General features: G+C 42.9%; 1 protein-coding gene across 3 annotated transcripts in view; it reads left to right on the top strand.

Moving 5' to 3' along the window:
* Positions 1–16,630, top strand: part of GABRG1 (gamma-aminobutyric acid type A receptor subunit gamma1) — a 130,375-nt gene extending 113,745 nt beyond the window's left edge. For 2 of the 3 annotated variants that reach the window (XM_048509621.1, XM_048509620.1), the window contains exons 8-9: positions 3,247–3,458; positions 15,334–16,630. In XM_048509621.1, the coding sequence (XP_048365578.1) occupies positions 3,247–3,458; positions 15,334–15,633 (512 nt within the window). In that variant the 3' untranslated portion in view covers positions 15,634–16,630. The remainder of the gene's footprint in view (positions 1–3,246; positions 3,459–15,333) is intronic. The other variant, XM_048509622.1, reaches the window with a different exon arrangement.
* The last annotated feature ends 8,079 nt before the right edge of the window (positions 16,631–24,709 follow it).

Raw genomic sequence — 24,709 nt, 5'->3', positions numbered from 1 at the left:
GGGTGGGAACCTCTTGCGCGAAGCCCTCTCCCAATAACCACACCACTCCTTTTGCTGGGGTAAATCAATTGGCCATAGACATTTTATTAATCAAGCAGAAGCGTGAGGCGAAGCAAGGGTCTTGATCTGGTCATATCTGCATCATGGCGAAGCTCTCGCGGGCAGATGCCCCATACTGGAGCTTTGCTCAGCCGTGGGGCTTTGCCAGGCAGACACTCCTGGCAAGAGGTATTCCCCATCTGCCCTGATCGGCAGGATGGTTGCCTCTTGCCGCCATCGGCTACACCCAAGGGGAAGAGATAGCTCCCTAGCTCCCTTCCCCTGGGCCTTCCAGATCAATACCCATGCGCCAAACCGTTCATGGCTATGACAGAGATAACATGCATTAATTGAAACATTGGCACATCAACTGCTTTGCTGCCCTAAATCTGCTAATATCAGATCAAAATATTCCAATATTCTTTCTAGGATACCTAGTGAAATGGGAGAATCAGGTAGACTTCCTTTCCTTCTGGACAATTCTGACAATGAAACTTGTGAATTGGTTGCACAATTTTTACTGGAGGTGATGCACAATCAATAATTTATATTTTATCCTAAACCTTTGTATTTGTATACCTTTTATCTCAGGTTTTTATTGTGTTATGATTATTGTTATGCCAAATAAAGGCTTATTATTAATTATTAATAACATGCATTAACAAACTTGTAAAGATGGGGAGAGGGGGGCGGGCAAATTGTCATCCGGCTGAAGCACATGGCTGGCACAAGGGAGGGCTTGGTCCTTCAAAGGCTTGGGCCAGCCCTCCCACTTCCAGTGACGTCTGCCCTGGCTTAACATGGCCAGGGCTCTGCTTCCGCCCTTACTTGGGCAGAAACAGCCAGCTTGGCTTCGCCTACCCATCCCAAGCTGCAGCTGCAGCCCGTGGTGATTCACACCTGTGTTCCTAGCATTTTGATTGGTGAATGTTGTTCCAATTCAACCATCCATTTTTTCCTTTAATCAAAAGTCCATGTCAACCCATACAGAAGCGTCTGTTGTAACCATTCCCTTTTTTCTTGACTGTGGCCAAATATGTTCAGCAGCTGAATGAGTGTTGCTTGAAAGAGGAAACCCCACGAGCATCATTCCATCCAGGATGCTGTGTACATGAAGAAGTCATTCAAGCAGCAAAGCTGATTTTCATCCATACCAGTGTAGCCCACCAAGGGCATGATGTTGGGCGAGAAAGGCATGGGGGGACACTGGCATGATGGTGAAATCTGCAGAAACATGCATGGAGTAACTTCATGCAAATATCTTCTCACATTATCTGTGTGGTTTCGTTTTCAGACAACAACCACACTGAACACAAGACTCGGGCCATTTCATTGTAATTGTTTCTGCATACTGAATTTCATCTTCCTTCCATTTCAGTTTATTTCTGACTTCTGGATTAAGTTATTGAACGAATTCATAGGTTAAAAATAGTGGTGTGTCCGTTACTTACCACTACTTTACTTGAAAACATCTAGTGGAACAGTGGAAGGGTAGATAAAAGTAAGTAAAACAAAGTAGAATGCTAGATATTATTTAAAAGAGGATTGTCAGATAACAGTCTAAAGAAGAAGAAGAGTTTCGATTTATACCCCACCTTTCTCTCCTGTAAGGAGACTCAAGGTGGCTTACAAACTCCTTTCCCTTCCCCTTCCCACAACAGACACCTTGTGAGGTAGGTGGGGCTGATAGAGCTCCGAAGAACTGTGACTAGCCCAAGCTCACCCAGCAGGAATGTAGGAGTGCAGAAACACATCTGGTTCAACAGATAAGCCTTTGCCACTCAGGTAGAGGAGTGGGGAATCAAACCAAGTTCTCAAGATTGGGCAATGCTTTATCCTGGCCTGGCTTATAGGAAAATTTGGATCACTAACATCAACCATCAGGAAAGTTAGCTCTAGTGGTCCTAGAGATACCTAGACAATTAAAAAAGTCATCAGTGCTTTGATCAAACAGTAATTTTAACAAAAACATTTATAGTATGTATTATCAGAGGTGGGATCCAGCAGGTTCTCACCAGTTCCTGAGAGTGGGTTACTAATTATTTGTGTGTGCTGAGAGAGGGTTACTAATTGGGTCTGCTTTTCCGTTAGAAATTCCATTAGGTCCAAAAATCCTAAGGCCCTGTTGTTTCCTATGTGGCTGGTTAGCAAAGGTAGAAAACGGGATAATTCTCCCTGCTGGGCTGTTTTAACAACATGTTTTAGAAATATGGTAAAGTTCCTTGTTTAAGGAAAGTATCTTTCTTTTGATTTCTAGAAACAAAATTAAGTATTTGAAAGTATTAAGTATTTGACAGGCAGTCAATTAGAGGAGAAGTAGTTGTTTCTGTTGGCAATAGACAATAGGGCTTGCTATAATGAGTTTAAATTATGGACAGAAAAATACCAGCTGGAAATTACGAACTTTTTTTTTACAGTAAGAGTTTTTTACAGTAACAGAGAAATTATTAATGCCCCGCCCCCGGAATGCCCGGCCACGCCCCCATCATGCCCTGCCCAGCTTCATTGGCGCTACGCCACTGTTTGAATCCAACCACCATGGGAACCTGTTACTAAAATTTTTGGATCTCACCACTGTGTATTATACAAATTTAAACCACCAAGGAAGGCATTTTATTTAGTTTAAATGTTTTTATGTTATTTATCATTTTACCTGGTTATAGGAAAGATGCTTCAAAGTGTGTCACATCTCCATATGTAGAATTTTACAAAAAAGTTTTTTTAAACACTAGGGGAAGGTAATATGTGTAACCCAAAATTGATGGGTTTTGATAGAGTTTTTAATTTGATTAAAAAAATTAGAACATAATTTTAGCTTTTGGTAACTGACATTTATATTTCCGTATAAAAGGGTTTCTTCTTTTTTAAAAACCTTTTTGATTACCTAGACTTTAAATTCGTTTCATCCACCAATGTCAGTCAGCAGAGTCTCAAAGGATCTGACAGAAACAGCCCAATTAAAGTACCACACATTGTGGCTAAAGCAACAAGTCATATGTTTCTGTGGCTCATTATAAAGCCACACCACCATTTTCAGTGGTACTGTGTCCCTTGCTGATCTATTTAAATTGCCTATTTTTTGTCTCAGTACTTAAATATTCCTTAATATCTTGATTCCTAAATATTCGGAAATATCTTGATAGCTAAATATTCCCTCCGTTTCTTTTAATGAAAACACACACTCTCTTTTCTGTTACTTCTAAACAGGTATCACCACCGTATTGACGATGACCACACTGAGTACAATTGCAAGGAAGTCTCTTCCCAAGGTTTCTTATGTCACAGCAATGGACCTTTTTGTCTCGGTGTGCTTCATATTCGTTTTTGCTGCCCTGATGGAGTATGGCACCTTGCATTATTTCACCAGCAACAAAAAAGGAGCCAAAAAGAATGACAAGAGAGTAAACAAGAAAACTTCGGTAAGTACAAAAGCTGAGAGAAATGTTTGGAGGAGCAAGACTGTAGAGAGAGTGTTTCAGCAAACAGCACTGCTCCATGGGTGAGTTCTTCCAAACCCTGATCCGAGGAAGTCTGGAAATAGTTCACTGATGGTGCTACAGAAATCCATAAATTCAGCCTAGATTTGGAAGGGAGCTCATTTATCCGACTAATGGTCAACTGGTGCAATGGGCAGAGCCTATGTTTCTTGAATGGACCGGAATGAGGTGAACAGGTTTGTGGAAATGAGCACTTGGGTCTCCTGTTTTCCGTCAGTGCTTTCTGCAGGCCCCTAAGTCGGCAGGGTAAAAATGGATTTTGCTAAGCTGTATGGGGATATTCCGCATGCAACATCTGCACCCTTGACCAACAGGATGGAGGCCCTTATGTTTTTGATTTCTTTGTTTGCACTGTCAAGGGATACTGACCCCTCCCACCCCGCCTTATGGTGACTTTGTCATTGTCTGCCTTTGTGTAAAAAGCCTAGACTTCCATGGTGGTTTCCCATCAAAGCACTAATCCAGCCATTCTCAACCAGGGTTCCGTGGTACCCTGGGGTGCCATGAGCATGTCCCAGGGGTACCATGGCAACACTACCGCCCCCCCCCATTTTTGTGGTGTCTCCCACCAGCGCCAGCAAGGACATGGAGCTGGCCCATGGGGCAGGGCCTGCCGCAAGGTCAGCAGCCACCCCACCCCCCCAGTTCTTCCCTTCACCCTGGGAGGGGAAGGTGGGGTGTGTGGCAAGCAGGGGCAATGAGAGGGGAAAGTGAGGGTGGTGGCAGGGGTACTGTGAGATATGAAGAGTGAAGTCAAGGGTACCCTGACCTCGAAAAGGTTGGGAAACACTGCACTAATCAGAGCTGATCATGCTTAGCTTTCAAGATCTATCAACATTGGGCCAGCCTGGCCCACCCAAGGCAGGATTTCAAAACAATTTTCGCCTTCTTGATGATATCTTTATCTTGTCCTTCTTTCCGGTAGTCCAGGGTAATATATACACGGCTTCCACATTTGATCTTTGCAACAGTCCTGATCTCCGCCCAGCAAGCAGGAAACATTTTGAAACCGTTTCAGGGGAAAAGATTGCTAGTTTACCGTTTTCCAGTAAAATAATTTTGGGCTGAAATAAAACGTTTCCAAAATGTTTCGGCCTGAAAGCTGTGTGGAATTTCTGCAGCAAATGTTTTATATTCCAGCCTCAAGATGTTTTATTTCTGTTGTGTGAAAAGGGCCAGTGCTGTGAGATTGGCCCTGCTGAGAATTAATGATTGTCCAAGGTCATCGAAGATGCTTCTTGGCAGACTGGAAGTTTGACCTGTCTCTCCCCACTACCTGACCTTTTAACAGAGTATTTAGATGGATATATTCTAAAATTCTTCTTGTTTTTGTCATGTAAAATGTTTTCAGTTTTAATCTGAACTATTTGGATTAGGTTAAAACAATAATGCTAGAAATACGTAAATCTCAGATCTTCTGAGATCTCTTTTTGACAGAACTTTCTCCTTAAGTTATTACATCTGCTATGGCTTCGAGGTAGTTAGTTTTTGGTTGTAGCATAAGACCTCTAAAACAACATCCTAGAGCCGTGGTGGCGAACCTTTGGCACTCCAGATGTTATGGACTACAATTCCCATCAGCCCCTGCCAGCATGGCCAATTGGCCATGCTGGCAGAGGCTGATGGGAATTGTAATCCATAACATCTGGAGTGCCAAAGGTTCGCCACCACTGTCCTAGAGGAAGATAGCCGGAATCCTGTATTGGCCTGTCCTTAGAAGCACTGAAAACCCGCTTTTGTTTAAAAGAGTATTTGCTAGGGAATTTTTGTCTTGCTGCTGGCAGTGTGCAAGGGGATTATGTTTGAGTCAAGCTGTCTTTGGGTTTTTATCATTCTCTTATATTTTGTTCTTGGTTAGTGCTGGTTTTGCAAGCCTCTTTTTACTGCGGTGGGCAAGACGACTGTAGGCTAGATGACTGTCTAACAGTCCAATCTGAAGGAGGGCTGAATTGACTTGTGGAGATAGCATGGGCCCACACCAGTGGATTTGCCCGCACTGGGGCACTTAACCCGGTGTTGGGGCAAACACACCAGGGGACAGATGCCACATCAGCGATCCCATGCTGCCGCTGTCCTCATGTCACAGCCGGGGCATATGCTGGAGGTGTTCCTGGGAGTGAAACTGAAGTTAGTCAGCTTCCATCTCATCTTTGTGAGCAGTTACGCCACGGCCTGGAACTTGGACTTAACACCACTCTTTCGGGTGGTATGAGTCTGTTAATCCCTGTTGAGGGCTTTCTAGCAGCAGGTGGGATTTTTTTGTTTGTTTTTTCACCTCTCTGTGCCACCAAAAAGCCCCCTGGAGGTGATGGGGCAGCGCAGCAGTGGCCCCATTCGCCGGCCACCTGGAGCTATGGATTGGGCTGCCTGTCTTTTAAGGAATTAATCCTTGCCGCATCTCACCAGTATTCCAAAAAGCAATGACAGGCACATGCCCTCCATTGCTTGGGTTTGTGTCTGTTAGGAAAACAACACCATTTACTGATGCAAACAGCAAAACAAAAATAACTATGATCCAGCATTTTGCTTTGTTCCAAATCTAGTACCGGGGAAGGCAGCTCTGACATTTATAAATCATGTATGCATTTCTAACTAGTTTTGACATTGTGAGAAAGGCCAAAACTAACGGGAAATATGTTTTATTGATAAAATGCAGTCCTGTTCTTTCACTTGGATTTCACGTACTACGGCATGCATGCTGGTATGTCAACTGATAAAATGCACCCTCTCTTTGGCAGTTGAGCAGAGAAGAGATGGCTTGTTCAGCCTCATGGCTTTTCCCTCAAAAGCACTTGCCCAAGCCTAGCTCCATGTTGGCCCAGACCGTTGCTGCTCTCATGTAGCCTATTCTCGTCTTGAAACAGCTGTGTTGGGAAGGGACGACCCCACCCACACAGTTGCTGAGGTTTTCTGCAGTGATAGTGCAGTCATCATGGGCTGGCTGCCGGGGAGCAGGAAGAGGAAGGAGGTGAGCGGAGGTTAGCCTAATATACATCATTAAAACAATTTTTAAAAGCATTAAAATGCCCACAAACCAGTTAAAATACATACAGAACCTTAAATCCTTGGTAAGGAGGGAGGGCTCAATGAAGGAATGCCCAACGAAACAAACAAGTCTTCACCTGCTGGCAGAAGTTGGCAGCAGAAGGGGGCACACTCATCTCCTTGCGGAGAGACTGCCAGAGCTTTGGTGCCATGACAGAGAAGTCCCTCTCCTTGGTCACCACCCACTTGAGCTCAGAAGGCAGCCACACCTTCTCCGAAGATGACAATCACAGTTGGGCAGGTTCACAATGGATTAGGTGGTCATTTAGGTATGTTGGTCCCAAACCATGTACAACTTTGAAGGTCAAGACCCAACATATTTAGTTGTGCCCAGAAACAAATTGGAAGACAGTGCAGATGGGCCAAGACTGGAGTGGTATGGTCCCTTACAACCTACTCCAGTCAGCATCCTGGCTGCCGCATCCTGCAGCAATTGAAGTTTCCAAACACTTTTTAACTTTCGAATGGTTGTATTTATTAAAGACCACTTGAAGCAGGTCTCTGTAAAAGTGGCTATAAAAATTTGCTGAATAAATAAGTGTTCATGGGAACCCATTGCAATTTCATTGCTTCGTTATTTCCTTCTGCTCTTAGCCTTTATTCACAGAGTTCCTTCCAGCTTGGGCTGTGTTGGTTGAAACTGTCCTTATTGTGGACAGGAAGTTTTGGACAAGCCACTTCTCTTCCTTGCTAAGATGGTGGTCAGAAATCATTGCTAGGTTCGGATGCTAAAGAAGTTCAGTATGGTAGGCTTTAGTTCTTTTGTGTTCTTTTTGGAACAGGAATCTTAAAAAAAAAATACACCCAATTATGACATCATAGAACTAAAGAGCTGATACCAAGATACAATTATTTTTGCTTTTGTTTAATCTGTCAATGTTTACTCTTCCCCCTCTTAAAGCTATATATTAGTGAACACAGTTGCTTTGTCTATCATGCTGGTCTTTTTGACATTACAGTCAGATTTTTACATATCATAAGGTACCTGGCTGCTGAACTGCAGTAATTTCATTTCTCTTTGGTTTTATTTATTTATTTTATTAGACTTTTATACCGCCCCATCCCCAAAGGGCTCTGGGCGGTGTACAACATATAAAATACAATATAAAATAAGTAACCATTTAAAGCAGCGATAAAAATATCAGTTCCTATTCCAATTATATAAAAAGCTCAGCAAATTAAAATGGCGTCCAGCATTCCAATAATAAAAAGTCCCTCCCCCCTCAAAGAGGGAGGCATGGCGAGTCTCATTAGATGACAGGTGGCCCAGTTGTCAGGGTCCGAAGGAAAGGGGGCACCATTAGCGGCTGGTTCCTCCAAAGGCCCCGGGCGGAACAGCTCCATCTTACAGGCCCTGCGGAACTCCCCAAGGTCCCGCAGGGCCCGGACAGCTGGACAGTTGATGTCTTTGGTGACATCAACTTGTCTACACTGTTGCCTGAGCCACTAATGGCCGCTTTCTCACTTTTGTGAGTTCAAGCTTCCAAAAAGACTTACCCACCAGGAACATAATAAACATCTAATACTCCCAAAAGGTAAACATATTAAAGTATTAATGTGTAGCATATCATTTGAAAAACAGATAAATTTCGTCATCTCCTATAAATAAATGAAAGGCTACTTTTCGTTGCTACAAGATAGAGTTTCTTTGCAAAATTAAGGAATTCTTAAAGGAGGCTGCAAAGAGAATTCTCAAACAGAAGAGTGATTAGAAGCAAAGGGTTAGGATATAACATCACCTGAGATTTAATTAACTGGACATTGTTTTACTACCACCACCACCCATGTTGAACCAAACATTTAAAGCAAACAATTCACCAATTCCAGTTTGTTAGCTGACAGAGTTAAAAATAATAGGTATATCCCACCACTCTGCTTAGCTAAGGATGGAATCTTTCTCCAGCAGAAGATGTCTTCTGCAGAAGGAAAACTTCATGCTAGCTGAGTGGAGAAGTACCATATATACTCGAGTATAAGCCGACCCGAGGCTCCTAATTTTACCACAAAAAACTGGGAAAACTTATTGACTCGAGTATAAGCCTAGGGTGGGAAATGCAGCAGCTACTGGTAAATTTCAAAAATAAAAATAGATACATTAATTGAAGCATCAGTAGGTTAAATGTTTTTGAATATTTATTTCAAAGAAAAACAGTAAACTAGCCCTGTAAGTGGAAAAGAGGTTCAACAAGAACAATATGGTATCAACAATAACTTTAAATGTAAAAAAACCTTAGCTAAATCAGCAACTAAGCTAAACACAAGAGTTAAAATCCTTCAAAACTGGATTCCTCATCATCATCTGTATGTCCAAACATAGCTGGTGTGAGGTTATCAGCATAGACATTGTAATCATCACTGAGTTTGCAGTCATCATCATCACTGCTGTCGTTCTCATACAAAGCTCTGTCTTTACACTTACTGTATATACTCGAGTATAAGCCAAGGGGGGCTTTTTCAGCATTAAAAATGTGCTGAAAAAGTCAGCTTATACACGAGTATATATGGTAGATTGCCATCATGAAGCAGTGAGAGGAGGGAGTCATTCAGCAGTATGTACCTGATAGGGATATTGTCCAATCAGAAGAGTTCACCAGAGTTCTTGCCAAACATGATGCACTGAATAGGACTTTTTGCATATATTTCCCATTTTACAGTAATCATTTTACCATTTCAGGTTTAGGCAGAGGTTTCTGATCCTATAGGATCATAGATCCTGCTTATATGATGTATTTTATTGTCTGGCTCTGTGCTACACCTTCTTGCCATACTTATCCTCCAACAATCTGATTTTTTTTTAAGTAACAATGAATAATTGGGAGAGGGGTGCAAAATGCTTTGCTTGGAGTGCAAAAATGCTTTGAATGGGCCTTACATTATCAAAATAAAGTCTAGGAGAATTAAGTATACATAATAGTCATAAAATCAGGTCGAAAGATCTTAAGTATGATTGGCATGAGAGAATGGTTTTGCCTAGTACCACGTGAGTTTGTTGATATAACGGATTGAATCCTAGACCTTTCTGCTCAGTCTCTTCCCATTCCTCTTTTCACAATACTCACGTGGTTTTGTCTACATGGATCCCACAATCCTCGTCATAGTTTTGCTGGTGGTCAGAAGTGGTTTCCCTACCTGGAAAATCTGTTAGGATTCCATTTATTGTTTGTTTTAATCCACAATGGGAAACTGATCATAAATGGCTGCCAGGAAAAGGTATTGGGTGCTGTGTGGTTTCCGGGCTGTATGGCCGTGTTCTAGCAGCATTCTCTCCTGACGTTTCGCCTGCGTCTGTGGCTGGCATCTTCAGAGGATCTGATGTTGGGAAAGCAAGTGGAGTATATATATCTGTTGGAATGTCCAGGGTGGGTGGGGAAACCTTGTCTGTGTGTGGTAACAAAGGCGGCAACCAGGTCAATAGTTGAGGGCATCTGAATAGAAGTATGAGTAACAATGAAGACTATAGCCTGGGAGTAACCCTGTAGATAGCAAGGTCACTGGTGGGAGCATCTGAATAGAAGTATCCTGGCCTTTGTTTCTTTCGTCTATGGTCATCCTGTGTTTGTGTGGAGCTGGTTGACCATAGACAAAAGAAACAAAGGTCAGGATACTTCTATTCAGATGCTCCCACCAGTGACCTTGCTATCTACAGGGTTACTCCCAGGCTATAGTCTTCATTGTTACTCATACTTCTATTCAGATGCCCCCAACTATTGACCTGGTTGCCGCCTTTGTTACTCACAGACAAGGTTTCCTCACCCACCCTGGACACTCCAACAGATATATACTCCACTTGCTTTCCCAACATCAGATCCTCTGAAGATGCCAGCCACAGACGCAGGCGAAACGTCAGGAGAGAATGCTGCTAGAACACGGCCATACAGCCCGGAAACCACACAGCACCCAAGTGATTCCGGCTGTGAAAGCCTTCGACAATACAGGAAAAGGTATTGTTGAACTCAAAGAGGGAGGAAAATGTTCACGGACAAATTGGTTTGGTTAACAGAGCAGACTAACAGATACAGACCAGACGAACAGATACACGCAATTGTTTAAAGATCTAGATGGTTTGTATAGACAGGAAGGTTATAATTTATTGATAGGGCATTCTTTTACATTTGGCTGTTAAGGTATTCTACTCATCTTGGCTCCCAATTTTTTTTTCTGTACTGCTTACAGTTCAATTAAAGGAATTAGATTCTTTCAGCCAACACGATATAATTGTTTAGTAACTGAAATGTCAAAAACAGGCCCTATCAGGAACTTTTATTTCTTTACATGATGAGCAATTATCTGCCTGCTCTATTATAATGTGTCTAAGTGTTGCATTTTAACAACGTTGCTGATGGTAATTGGCTCAATTAGATCCCAAATGTTACCAAGAATGCTGAAAAAGCAGCTTGCGCTGTAATACCTATTTAAAATTTAATCATACAATTTCAGCAACTTTTGTTGAAGCTTTTGAGTAATTAATTCCATGGGCTTCTGGGTGCTGTATCCTCTCAGCTTCATTATGGGAACCCCAGCAGACTACACAGACATTGATTTGTGACCCAGCCTCCATGTTGGGAAAATCAAAGCTTCATCCATTGGCCAAAATAGATTCTTGGCACCCTGAAAATACACAGCTCTGTTTGCTAGTTCTTCATATCTGTGTGACAGCATATTCACAGATTCTGATATGTTATGGGGTTCACTTCACCCCTTTCAAATGTGATCTTACATTATGAGCAGCAGTGGTTAAGAGCTCGTGTATCTAATCTGGAGGAACCGGGTTTGATTCCCAGCTCTGCCGCCTGAGCTGTGGAGGCTTATCTGGGGAATTCAGATTAGCCTGTGCACTCCCACACACGCCAGCTGGGTGACCTTGGGCTAGTCACAGCTTCTCGGAGCTCTCTCAGCCCTACCTACCTCACAGGATGTTTGTTGTGAGGGGGGGAGGGCAAGGAGATTGTAAGCCCCTTTGAGTCTCCTGCAGGAGAGAAAGGGGGGATATAAATCCAAACTCTTTTTCTTCCTCCTCTTCGATGTATATTGGTCAGATTTTAAGAAATCTAAGTTCTAGCCCATAGTGGTATACATAATTGTTCTTTATATAATGAAACAGGACAATTGGGTACACCTAGTGACTAAAACCAAGTTTTTGTGATCAAGGTCCTTGTTCATCTCCCACTGTGGGTCTCTGTTCCCACTTTCTGTCAGCCTCTACTAGGACTACATATCCATATGACAAATAATTCAGTCTTTCATAGTTTTCCTCTTTAGATGTTTAAATGTAGGAAACATGTCACCATCACAAAGAATCCTGAACCATTGTGTGATCCACTTTTAGGAGGAAAGCATTGCTGATTGATTGTTAAAAAAATTGGGCACATGATTGTAAAACAGCAGGTTTTTACAAAGATTGGATTTGGCGTCAGATCTTTGAGTCAACTTCTTTTAACAGCTCAGTTCAATTTAGTTCCATTAATCAACACAATAGACGTTTCGATTGGTTTCAGAGACAAGACACATTTCCATAGGAGTAACTTTCCCCATCTACTTGAGATAGAATTTCCAAGGTTTGCACCCCTCCCCCAAGGGATCCTTCTGACCAGATTATCGGTGGAAAGTTGTCCTGTTTGGTGGGCAATTTAATTTTTCCTTAGAGAATGGTCACCAGAAGATGTTGGGAACATTGAGGCATGAGTGAGTTAGTTTCTTCATCCTTTCCTGAGATGCTGAAGTGGTATTTGGGAAGGGCCTTTTTTTCTTGCTGCCAATTCCATGCCTACCCCCCCCCCCACAAAAAGTAGACTGGGGGCCTTTCCCCACTCTCCCCTATCCCCCCTATGCCGTGCGCTGCTCTCAGCGCGCGGCATCCCTGGCACGTGCCCCGGCGTCCCCAGTCATCAAAAGGCGCCCTTTGCAAGAGTGCCAGGGATGGGGGGGCACGATAGCGGCACCGTCGGGGCAGCTGCGCTATCAACGCCCCTCTCGTGGGGGGTGCTGGGGGACCCCGCGCTACTCTCCTCAAGTAGCGCAGGGCTTAAGGTAAGTGGGGAAAGGCCCCAGCAGAGAGGAGATAGCTCTGAATCCTTGTAGCTTACTTTATTTCCCTCCAATTTTTTCAGCACTTTCCTCTCAGCCCAGCTTCAATACTGCAAGTCAGCCACAGTGGGCCGATAGCATCGATGAAAGGCATAGGAGGATGGCAAGGTTTCGTTCCCTCACCCCTGCACTTAATTTTTTATTTTAAAAGAGATATCTCTGGTTTGGTTTTATTTAGGAGTTTTGCAGCTGGAAATCGCCAGCTGTAAAATAGTCCAAATTGCCATGCATTAGACTGGAGAGGCAATATCTGGTTCAACAGTAATCTGATTCTTCTCAGTTTGTGGCATGTTTTCAGCTTGTTTCCAGCCTGCAGTTTGCTCCTGTTTCCTGCAAAAAAAGGAGAAAAGAAGCAGATCTCCCAGTCAGTCTGATCCCAAGGATGGATTAGCAGAGCCTGTAAACAACTATGCCATCTTTTGTGGCAGTTTCCCTCCAATAACTCATCCATACTTTTTGGTTGTTAAACCTTGGATTTACTTTTGAACCCATGTCCGGACCTTGCCTGGGTTATGCAGATCCTGCCTTGGTCTCGATGTGCCTGCCTGCCCTTCAGAGTGCAAGCAACACATGCCTCCCACACCCCTCCAGAGACGCTGCTGTGACTGTTACCAAGGAAGAAAGTAGTGTGGCTTGCCTCTGTCTCCCTCTTCTGGCACCTGCCATCCAGTGCGAGCAACCAAGAGACCATCCTTTTCCTAACACAAATCATACCTCTGTTATTTGTGTGTGAAAGGTGTAGTTTGGCTAGCCTCTGCCTCTGTCCCCACCCGTTTTGCAACAGGATTTTGTTGTATGTTAAGGGGAAATCTCAGATCTGCACTGCATACTTTTTGTATATGTTTAAACTCATTCCTCATCTGATTTTTTAGCACAGTGTCTCTCGGGAATACACATGGTTGCCAGTGAGGTCCATGCGTGTTTCACAATTATATGAAAAGCAAATTAATACTGGTCAAATCACTTGGCTGCTTTACCAATACAAGCACAGTTCAGCATATGACAGGAAGACACAAGAGGAAGAAAGACTCTATACACAGCAAGCATCATGATCTGCCCCGTTCTGGCCCAATCCTGCCATGTCTCCTGGACAGGATCCTCTCCCAATACACTGCTTCCTCCCTCCCTGGGACTTCTATCTGTTCTCTGTCTCTTAGTTTTGCTTTCCAGGCAAAGTTTAATGTGCTTCCTTTGTGCTTCAAAGCTCTGGGAAGCCTGTGTTGTTTTGACCCAAGTGAAGGCTGTTCTGTCTCCTTCCCATAAGATTGGAGGGGAACTGGTACCAATGGGCAGTGTGATGTGATGTGGAGGGGCATGAAGTAAGGTATAATGAAAGATGTTCTGGCAATAGAAGTCTAAATGCCTTTTCCTGATGCTGCTTTCAATAAAAGAAGTTGTCTGAATATGAAGTCTCGTTATTGAATAATCCAGGGTCATAACAGTTTGCCAAAATTCCGTCAGTGTTCTTCCTGCGGGGAGTACATGGTCCAGGTAACAGTCATGGCCAGCGCCCCCATTGCAGAAGGGGCACCACTCCACAACCTACTGACGAGGGGGGCAAGGAGCCCTGAGACTTCTTTAGAATTACTTCGTGATCCTTTGCAGTTTTTAGTGTTGCTCACTATTTAGATTTGTTTTTCTCTGGCTTGACCTTAGTCCTGTTGAGTTTGCATTGCCATAATGGCCTTGGGTTCTGCTAGGCATTCTGTCCATTGCCATTGGTTGTGTTGGTCTTGCAAAAGTGTCCCCTACCTCGAATTTCTCTGGTTTGATTCTGATTCTGTTTGGCTTGGCACATTGGCTTCTGGCTGCACTGGGATTACTGAATATTCCAGTGGTTCTGTTGCGTTTACTGTATTGGTTCTTCCATGGGAGGCATGATTTGACTAGTAATTGCTGCTGGCAGGCATGATTTTTCCATGGAAGCAGCTTAGAGGATTTTTTCTCCCCCCCCCCCCCCGCATGGGAAATAATGGAGGATAGCTGGGGCACCTTGTTTGGGGGGCCAAAGAACTTGACCCCTTTGTCAAATCCACTTGAAATTGGGGTTATATAAAGGACATGGTAACAGATACTGCCCCTTAAGCTCATTCTGACCTTAGAATGTTGCAAGCCTAAAGGGTTAATGGAGACCACAACCTGATTAGCTAGAGAGAACTGCTGGGCGTTCTTAACCCGAAGGCAGTTGGTGTTGAAGGGAGAACTGTTGGGAATGCCAGAGTGAGTGGGTATTCTGATATAGATCTGTGCTCTGGAGGCTGAGGGTCAGTTCTGTGAGAGCTGAGCAACTCCAAGTAAGGACCAATAAGGACAGATTTCTGTGAAGGGATTTGTGCCAAGGTTCTGTCGGTAACTATTACACAGAAACCCTAAGTAACTGGTGACTTAGGCCCCTTCCACACACGCAAAATAATGCATTTTCAAACCACTTTCACAACTGTTTGCAAGTGGATTTTGCTATTCCACACAGCTTCAAAGAGCACTGAAAGCAGTTTGAAAGTGAATTATTCTGCATGTGCGGAATGAGCCTTAGTTTAGTTTTTCTGAAGATAACTCACCCGGATATGGTGAAGATTGCAAAAAGTTGTGCAACTCATAATATATTTCCCTTTCAATTGCACCCATCGATCTTGAGCAAAATCTACCTTTTTTGCTTGTTTGTTTTCAGAATCCACCTGCTCTTGCTGTCCGCCCTGGCTCAACATTAATTCCAATAAACAATATCCATCACCTTCAAGAGCATGATGACCATTATGGCTATGAGTGCCTTGAAGGTAAGGACTGCACCAGCTTCTTTTGTTGCTTTGATGACTGCCGCACAGGATCTTGGCGAGAAGGAAGAATACACATCCGGGTGGCCAAAATTGACTCCTACTCTCGGATCTTCTTTCCCACAGCTTTCACCCTGTTCAACCTCGTTTACTGGATTGGTTACCTTTACATGCAACCAAAATACTACATCAAGTGATGGTTATTTCTGAGCTCCTTCTGTCCTGTATGTTACCCATGTTGTATGTTTTAAAGTTTTTTGTTAAAATTTTACTTAATCTACTCTCAACTGCCATTCAAATTGGAGGACAAAAGTCTGCAAAAGATATCTATTCCCAATTATCTACAGGATAAACTGAAGTTCAGTAGAACTGTGCTCAGGCCTAGTTCCTATACTCCTAAAGCTGACCTGTTATCCCTGCTGTTTAGTCATTTTCTATGCTACACTGGAACTGAAGAGATCTCAGGGGATGGAAGAGACTATGACATCATCGAATAACTCCATTGTCGGTCCTTTCCAGTTGATCACATCAGATGATACAAGTGACAACTACAGCGTTTAGATGACATAAGAATCAACTTTATTTATACTATCAGATGAACTGGTCGTGATGTATGATGTATATACACACCTTCAATATTTTTTTTTCAAAGTATTTGCATCCCACTTTTTGATCAGGGATCATCAAAACAGCTAACACCATTTTTAAGACAGGATTTTTACAAATCAAGTATCAAAATAAAAATTAACCAAAAAAAACCCCAAACCCCACAACATTGTTAAACTAAACCACCCCACAGGAACATACCAGACACCTGTTAGCAGAAGAGAAGAGAAATTAACTCAGGCAGGATTTGAAGCCCTTCTTTTAAAATGTCATTGTCACTACTTGCTGAAAGATGCAGGGGACAAGCAGATTTCCAGAGTATCAGCATTCCATTACATTGTGGATACCACCCAAAGGCCCTAAAATACATTCTATTAAGATGGACCTTGTATGATGAGGGGATGCGTAACAAGTCTCCAGATGTTGATTTGAGAGGTCAGACAGGAGTATGTGATAGAAGTGTTATTTGTAATGAAGGATTCTGTTTCATATCTATATATATAAAAATCTATCAGTTCATTTTTCTGCTGACAGATAATCTCCCAAACTACTGGACCGATTGCTTTGAAATTTTCACACAACATCGCATTCACATGTGGCCAAGTTTTCATACTGTTTCCACACCTCCTGTTGTGTACATGTCACAACTGTGCCAGTTATTGTGTACATGCCACACTTGTGACAGTTGGAACCACAGTTCTGTTCCACAACAGCGCCATCTGCTGGCCATCAAAGCAACACCCTCTGATACAAGGGAGGACCAAATCCATGCCTCTCCTTTGAAAACCACTGCCTTATGGAGTTAAACGGATGGGGCGGGCCATCTTCACATGGCCCACCCACCCAAGCGGAGGAAGGGGAAGGGGAGGGAGGGTCCAGGGGTTTGCTGGACCAAACGCTCTGAAATTTGAACACAACGTAGCTCATGCCTCCCAGCGTGTTTTACGCTAGATAATTCGCCTGCAAGGGAAGGGAGTGAAAGGGACAGGATCAGCCCACCTGGACATGGCTCACCCACCCTAGCAGAGGAAGGGGAACGTTAGGGAGGGACCTGCAGGGTTGCCATGCAAGGGAACGGGAGAGAGGGAGGGGAGGGAGGGGCCCCTTGCCTCTCCCCTCCTTTGCAATCATTGTGCAATGACACATGTTCGAACCATTCGCTTCCCCTTTTCTTCCTTTTCCACTTCACCAGACTCAGCCACAGCAACGCGTGGCCGGGCATGCTAGTATTATTATGAAATGTGTTTGAAAGTGACTAGAAAACCATTTTAAAGCAATTAAAACTGAGAATTCTTTCTATATTACAAGATAGAATGACATACCACCATTTTACTGATGTATGGTCTACTGATTGGACATTACTGCGAGAATCTTGACATTTGATAATGAAGTTCTGAAAACCGGAGGGGCCCTTGAAAAAGATAGTAATGATTTTCTCCAGTTCCTCCTTAATCTGCAGCTTCCCCTTATCTCCAGGTTTGGAAATCTCTTATGATTATAGCAGATCTCTGGGTGACAGAGATAAGTTCACTTGGTGAAAATGGCTGGTTTGGAAGGTGTACTTTTATGGTATTATCCCCCATTAAAGGCCCTCCCCACTCCAAATCCTGCTCTCCTTATGCTCCACCCGCAAAATCTCCATGTATTTCCCAACCCACTGCTGGCAACCCTACTTATCCCTTATACCTGTGGTGGCAAACCTTTGGCACTCCAGATGTTATGGACTACAATTCCCATCAGCCCCTGCCAGCAAGGCCAATTGGCCATGCTGGCAGGAGCTGATGGGAATTGTAGTCCATAACATCTGGAGTGCCAAAGGTTCGCCACCACGGCCTTATACTTTTCCTAATGATCCACTAATCCCCAGGAACAAAATTTCAACTCAGGTGCAATGGGAAAATGAAGCAGGAAATTCCTATACCATGAGCAGATCTCATTGGATACAAACTTGTATTTGATAAGTTACACTGGCCAAATCATTTAATGATTTGGGAACAGCAGCTTTTCAACTATGTGCTTTAGAATGTTTTCCTCAGAGATAGAGAAAAAACAGGATGGGACTATCACTACTAAGACACTCAGCAGTTCTGAATCTAAAGGCTTTCTGTTGGGGTTTGGCTTATTCAGGACCACCCAGTTTTTACTAGACGAGGGGGCTTGGGAAGATGAGTCAGCTGAGCAAACAATCTTCTTAATAGCAATAGCCCAGGCCAGATCAAGTAAGACTCCCTGGTCTGAGCAACTTGGGAACTGTATTCCTGCCACTGGCTGCAGATCTTCTTGTGCCTTTTCTGCCTTTTTGTGTTGTTTTGCTCTTCTGGCCTCCCCACCCCCCACCCCCACTTGCTTTGCTTCATCTCAGCTTCATCTTGTCCTGCTGAAACATAGATGGTTAGACAGTGACTATTCCAGTACTGTATTGTTCTTAAATTTATCTCTGTTCTGCAATTTACTTTTCCCTAATTCTGATTTAACTAGGAAAAATTCTGAAGATAATTCTAAAAGGGGACAGGTATAGTTTGCCTTCATTTTCAGTTCCTTGAGTCCATTTATGTGTCGTCTTTCCACAATTGCCAATGCAGATAAATATGTTGCTAAACTTTGGCAAAAAAAATAGTTCATGTATGATTGCTTCATGCTTCTTTTTCTGCAGTGTATTATTGATACACACAGACACTTCTGTGCTTTTGTAAAATACAGAAAGAACCTTTCTCTAATTCTTCATTCACTGACATGATTGGTCTTCTCCAGTTCCAACAATTCACAAAAACGTGGTTTAATTGTGCTGGTTAGTATGAACATCTGAATCCAGGCTACTCCACTAACTGTAGCTGGTTGGAGTATGTCAAACCAAGATCAGAAGTCATGGCTTGAAACTAGTTTATTAAACACAGTCTTTACTATGGTTGATGTGATCTATGTATATAGATGTCCTGCCCTTTCTCCCAGCGACACCCTCCTATTCTGCAGAGCGAAGGCAATTAATCTAGCCATTTGTTAGGCAAACCAACATAAAGTGATATTCTATGAACTGGACCATGCTTTCACAAACTAATTTGACTAAACATAAACCTTGGTGGTATGTCTGAACCAAGCCAAAATGTCCAACAATAACATGTGGTGGTAGAGATGTAAATTTTTTAAAAGAGAAGAAATTTGCTGCAAAAAACGCACAAGGTTGTATCTTACAACCATTCCACTGAGGAAGGAGAGACCATCTCACCCAATTTTCCTCCTTACTGGGTCTGTGAGAGCCCCTCTCTAGCCACAATGCCTTTTGGGGATAAGAGTGGGGTCAAAAATTAGCTTCTGGAGAAAGTGTAAAGAAGGGAAAGATCTGTTTTTGCCAGTAGAATGGTGGTAGGATACAAAATAATGGAGAATCCAATGTTCTGATTTCATTTTGGAAACAAGACCTAGTTATTCCCAACTCCAAAATCCAGCAAGACATTCAGAGTTGGGTCTAGCAACTGAAGTGTAAAATGTTACTGACAGATGCACTTTCTCCACCACAATTGTTTACAGCTCAGCAACAAACAGGTCATACAAAGTTCATAATGTTTCACTTGGTGAGATATCTAAATAAAAAATAACACATAAGTTAAACAGTCTTCAGCATGTTTGAGGGTATCACATGAAAAAAGTGATGGCAGACAAAACAATATATCAGCAGTTCTCCCAATGTTACCCCACTCATGAGTGATACTCAGTGAGCTTAAAGAGAAACTTCCATACATAATCTCAGACACACAATGAATGCGCAGAGGAGAACTGTGATTGGCCAAGGACTCATGTCCACATCAAGTTTGAAGATGGACACCTTCCCTTATCATTTATGTCTACTGTACAGACACTAGTAGAATTGAATCTGACAGACCTTCATGGAAAGCAAGGTTGGAAGAGAACAATTACAGTGCACCGAATGCTTCTTGAGTAGCTTTTAAATAATTTCTTGGTTTTAATGTTTTGTATAAAACTGTCTGATGTACTAGTGTGTTGTGGTTTGGCCACTATCTGTCTGAAGTGATGGAAATATTGATGTTCAAAATTCTAACTGTATACAGACAGAGCACTGTCTGGTTTCCTCCTCTGCCTGGTGGAGAGTTCCATGAACTTAGCCAACAGAAACTGGTTCAATAAAATCTACTAATTTACCCATTCTGATTTGCAATCTCTATTGTAACGTAGTGCCATGATTTCTAAGGGGCGTTGAGGGGAGGTAATCTCTGGACTAGCTGAGCTGAGGGTTTAGTACATACAAGTTGTTTGACGAGGCTACTGTTGACTGAGCTGTGGACATCCTAGAAAGGAACAGGACGGAGAAGGACCTAAGAAAGAAGAGATGCAAGGCCCTAAGAAAGAACCAGATAGGTATCCAAACAGCAGATGACAAACCCATGGAGTATGATCATGGTGAAAGAACCTCAGAAGAGTCAGCCCCCTGTGAGAAGGGAGGTGTTGCATGATCTTTGATTGGCTGGGATCACCTATGTGAAACATCCAGGAAGTATTGACCTCACTTTCCAATTACTTTGTTTGCCAAATCTAGTTGGATAAATAGCATCAAAATGTGATTCTTTTCACTGATTCTAAATAACATGGAATGAAGAAATTGGGGCTGGCGGGGGGGAAGCCAAAGAACAGCTATCAAATGGTGGGGTGGGGGGGACACAGATTTTTTTAACTAAATGTTCTTTAGGCAATATCCTCCTCCCACCTTCCACAAAATTGCTAGCTTTGGACCCAAAAGATCATAATGCAAGGGCATTTGATACAACGTTGCTTAAATCTAGTTGTGTTCTTCGTGCAAACTACAAACTGAATGAAAGAACTGAATGAAAGAACTAGGATTCCTCTTTGTTATTTAATTGGGATAATTAGTATGCTGCCTCTACAGAGACATCTCTCATTTGAGTCACATCCCTAATGATGCAGGCTACACCAAAAGCCATTCTTGGGGTCATGTAGGAAAATGCTCACCATATGAGCGCTGATAGGAAAAATATCAAAATTACTTTGTTTCTCAATCTGAAATACCTTGCACTGCATAGAGAAATAGAACTGGAGGTAAAGACGGTCTTTCTGTCTTCCTACTTTCGAAATGCTCCAGTCTGCTTCATTTGCAAGTCAGAAAAGTTGGAAAAGCTGACCTCAGTTGCAGCCTACGGGATTAAGTAATATTTCAGTTATTTTCGTGACTTTCCTTATATATACTGAATTGTATGTATAAATCCATCCAATGAAGTAATTGTTAAACAGCAAATTAAAAAAGACGTCAGATGAGAGCTTTCTCTGTGTGAGAATTATGCAGTCCTTTATGTTTACATTTATTTTCTATGCTTTACCAAGAATTCAGAGGGAATTCAAGTATATCTGTACCTCCTGTGTCTTCACAACAGGTAGGTTTGGCTCCTATGAAGTTTAATACACCGAGAAGGTCAGTGAGGACCCTTTGACTCTATGCCTCTTGTGAGATTTTTGAAACTGCAGATTGGAGAAAGAAGAGGCAGTTGACCTCCCCAGATCTTAGTATATATTCAAAGGAAATGGAATATTCCGATGCAAAGGTCAAAGTTGCTCTCATGCAGTGAATGCTGCTTTAAAAATTCCAAAGTCACCTTTGACTCTCCAGGACCTGTTCTTTCTTCTTATGTGCCTTTTTCCAGCTGTCAAAATTAGATGATAAAGCTTACATAGCAAAGGCTTGGCTTTCTCGTGGTTCTCTGGGAGCACTATATCCATAATGCATTTCTTTTAATGAGAGACTGGTTGGCATTTCTTCACCCTGGGTTTCCAGATCTTGTCCGAAGGAGCGCATTTTATAGCCTTGTTGAGAAAGTGCTCATCTTTTGATAGGGGAGATGCATATTATTCCATATATTCATTATTTCTCCTTTGAATAGGATCTGGAAGAATGAAGTCCTAACAGGCGACGCCATTCAACCCGTGCTCAGTGCATGTAACCCAAAACTAGAATATTTCTGATCCAGTTCGAAGACCTTTAAGTGAGGGACTCCAACCCTTTAAATAACTGGTTGCATTTTCAAAATCCTCTTACCATCAGGACATTTCTCTTAAACATCAACCAAAATCCATAATATAAGCCCACTAGATGTAGTCTTTCCTTTTGGAGGGGCAGAAAGCAAGTCTTTGCTCTCTTCCACATCACGGCCCTTCAGGTATTTTAGGCACATGTTCAGGTCTCACCTCTTCTACAGGCCAAACATACCTGGCTCCTTTCACCCTTTCCTCATAGAACTAGCCTTCCAGACCCCCAACCATCTGCATTGCACTTTGAGCCCATATCATGTACCTTTTTCTTAAAGAGCCCTTCGGGGGTTGGGCAGTATATAAGATTAAAAAATAAATAAATAAATAAATAAAATAAAGTGCACCATCCAGAACTGAACATCTAGAATTAGCATGGAATGGAGTGGAACTGTTACTTCATGTGACTGTTCTTCTGTGAAGGCACCCTAACATCACATCTGCCTTTTGCTGCAGCTGGATCACACTGGGGAGAGGCTGCAGCTAAGTGGAAAAGGCTCTGCTTTGTGTGTGTGGAAGAAGAAGAAGAAGAAGAAGAAGAAGAAGAAGAAGAAGAAGAAGAAGAAGAAGAAGAAGAAGAAGAAGAAGAAGAAGAAGAAGAAGAAGAAGAAGAAGAGAGGAGGAGGGGGAGGAGGAGGAGGAGGAGGAGGAGGAGGAGGAGGAGGCGAGGAGGAGGAGGAGGGAGGGAGGAGGGAGAGGAGGGGAGTTTGGGATTTATATGCCTCCCCTTTCTCTCCCTGCAGGAGACTCAAAGGGCTTACAATCTCATGCACCCTTCCCCCCTTTACAACAAACACCCTGTGAGGTAGGTGGGGCTGAGAGAGCTCTGAAAAGCTGTGACTAGCCCAAGGTCACCCAGCTGGTGTGTGTGGGAGTGTACGGGCTAATCTGAATTCCCCAGAGAAGCCTCCACAGCTCAGGCGGCAGAGCTGGGAATCAAACCCGGTTCCTCCAGATTAGATACATGAGCTCTTAACCTCCTACGCCACTGCTGCTCTCAGGTTCCCAGGTTCAAACCCCAGCATCTCCAGTTAAAAAGGACCAGGAAGTAGGTGGTGTAAAATACCTCTACCTGAGGCCTCAAACAGCCACTGCCAGTCTGAGGTCAATTCCCCACAGGGAAATTCTATCTAGATCAAACCAAGTTTGTACAGAAATGGCACCTTTTCATCGAGGTTTCAACCTTCCCACCACAGCGAACACATGTAGGCCTATCTTGGATCCCAGAAATGTACAATCCCCACCACCACGCAATCTCCTTTGTGGCTCTCCCCTGATTGGCTGGCGTGCTGTGTTGGGGCGGGACCTTTTTTGGGCGGGAAATTTTTCCCTGCGACTTGCTAACCTGATGCTTGCTCGTTTAAGCGTTTAGGCGCTAAGCAGGTTTTCGCTCATTTGGAAGAGTGAACGGTTAATCGTTTAAGCAGTTTTTTGTTATGCTAACGTCTCTCACCGAGACCAACGGTGAAATCAAAACCCGGAAGAGGCTGTGCGTGCATCGATCAGCGCCCGCCGAGAGCTGATTGGTTGCCAGACTTGTGTCACGCTCCACGACAGGAATTTTAAACACAATTGGAACCCCATTCCTCCCCACGAAACTGGATCGAAAGTGTGCTAAGGGAAAAAGTTGTACATGCAGGCAGGTTCTGCCAGGACATGGGATAAGGAGTAGAAAGAGCACCAGAAACTGGATGAATCCCTGTTCGTCACTCAAGCAGTGAGGAGTTCTTGCTGAAACCATGATATTTCATATGAGTATCATGTGATTAATTGACCATGTCCATCTTAGGCATCTGTCAATCACTATCAGGCAGTTTTGTCTGTGTTCACTTCACAGGGTAACAAACTGCAAGCATCTCTTGCTTCTTGCTTTTATACTTCACTAACATGTCCAAAACAGCTTTACTTCTTCGCATTTCTCAATCTTGACCCATGATAACATGAATACCAATGAGCTCTTCTCGGTAGGTTACTGAGGAATCTGCCATGCCTCAGTGCACGTTAGGTAAGGGGACATTCTGGTACCATCAAGCCTGACAGGTTTATAACTTTTACAGTTTATGGCTAAGCTTATATAACTTTCAGCTACATGCAAGACATATTATCAGAACAAATGGACATTTGGAAGTGGCTTATGGGCCTCATATGCTGGGGAGCAAAGCAAAGCTGAAAGCGAGAGTGAATATATTTGCCAAATATTTTGGGGCTGATTCAAATTCATGTATCACTGCGTAAAATCTTACATTTTGCACAAAGTGTAATAAATTTTTTAAAAAATACTTCAATGACAGCACTTGGTACAAAGAAGCTTCAAAAACAGAATTCTTGTCACACTTGTCAGATTACAATTCCCAGCATTCTCCAGGGGAAACCATAACAGCTGAACTGATACAAGATCAATATTCTTTTGCAGCCCAGAAGACCATTTAACCATGAAGTATAACTCATAGTTTTAATATATCCAAGATTTAAGCCAAGGTTATGGAGGAGCTTAACCTGTCTTTGGAATCGCTTCATGCTCCTTTTGTTGCAAACCTCTGGCAGCTCAGACGAACATCCTGAACTCTAAAATCAGTGGAACAATGCCGTGGTCTTGAACATTAAAGCTGTTGCACAGCC

Source organism: Sphaerodactylus townsendi, linkage group LG10, assembly GCF_021028975.2.
Source record: "Sphaerodactylus townsendi isolate TG3544 linkage group LG10, MPM_Stown_v2.3, whole genome shotgun sequence".
Lineage (NCBI taxonomy): Eukaryota > Metazoa > Chordata > Lepidosauria > Squamata > Sphaerodactylidae > Sphaerodactylus > Sphaerodactylus townsendi.
The sequence above is the reverse complement of the archived record's forward strand: the minus strand, read 5'-3'. Positions and strand labels throughout refer to the sequence as shown.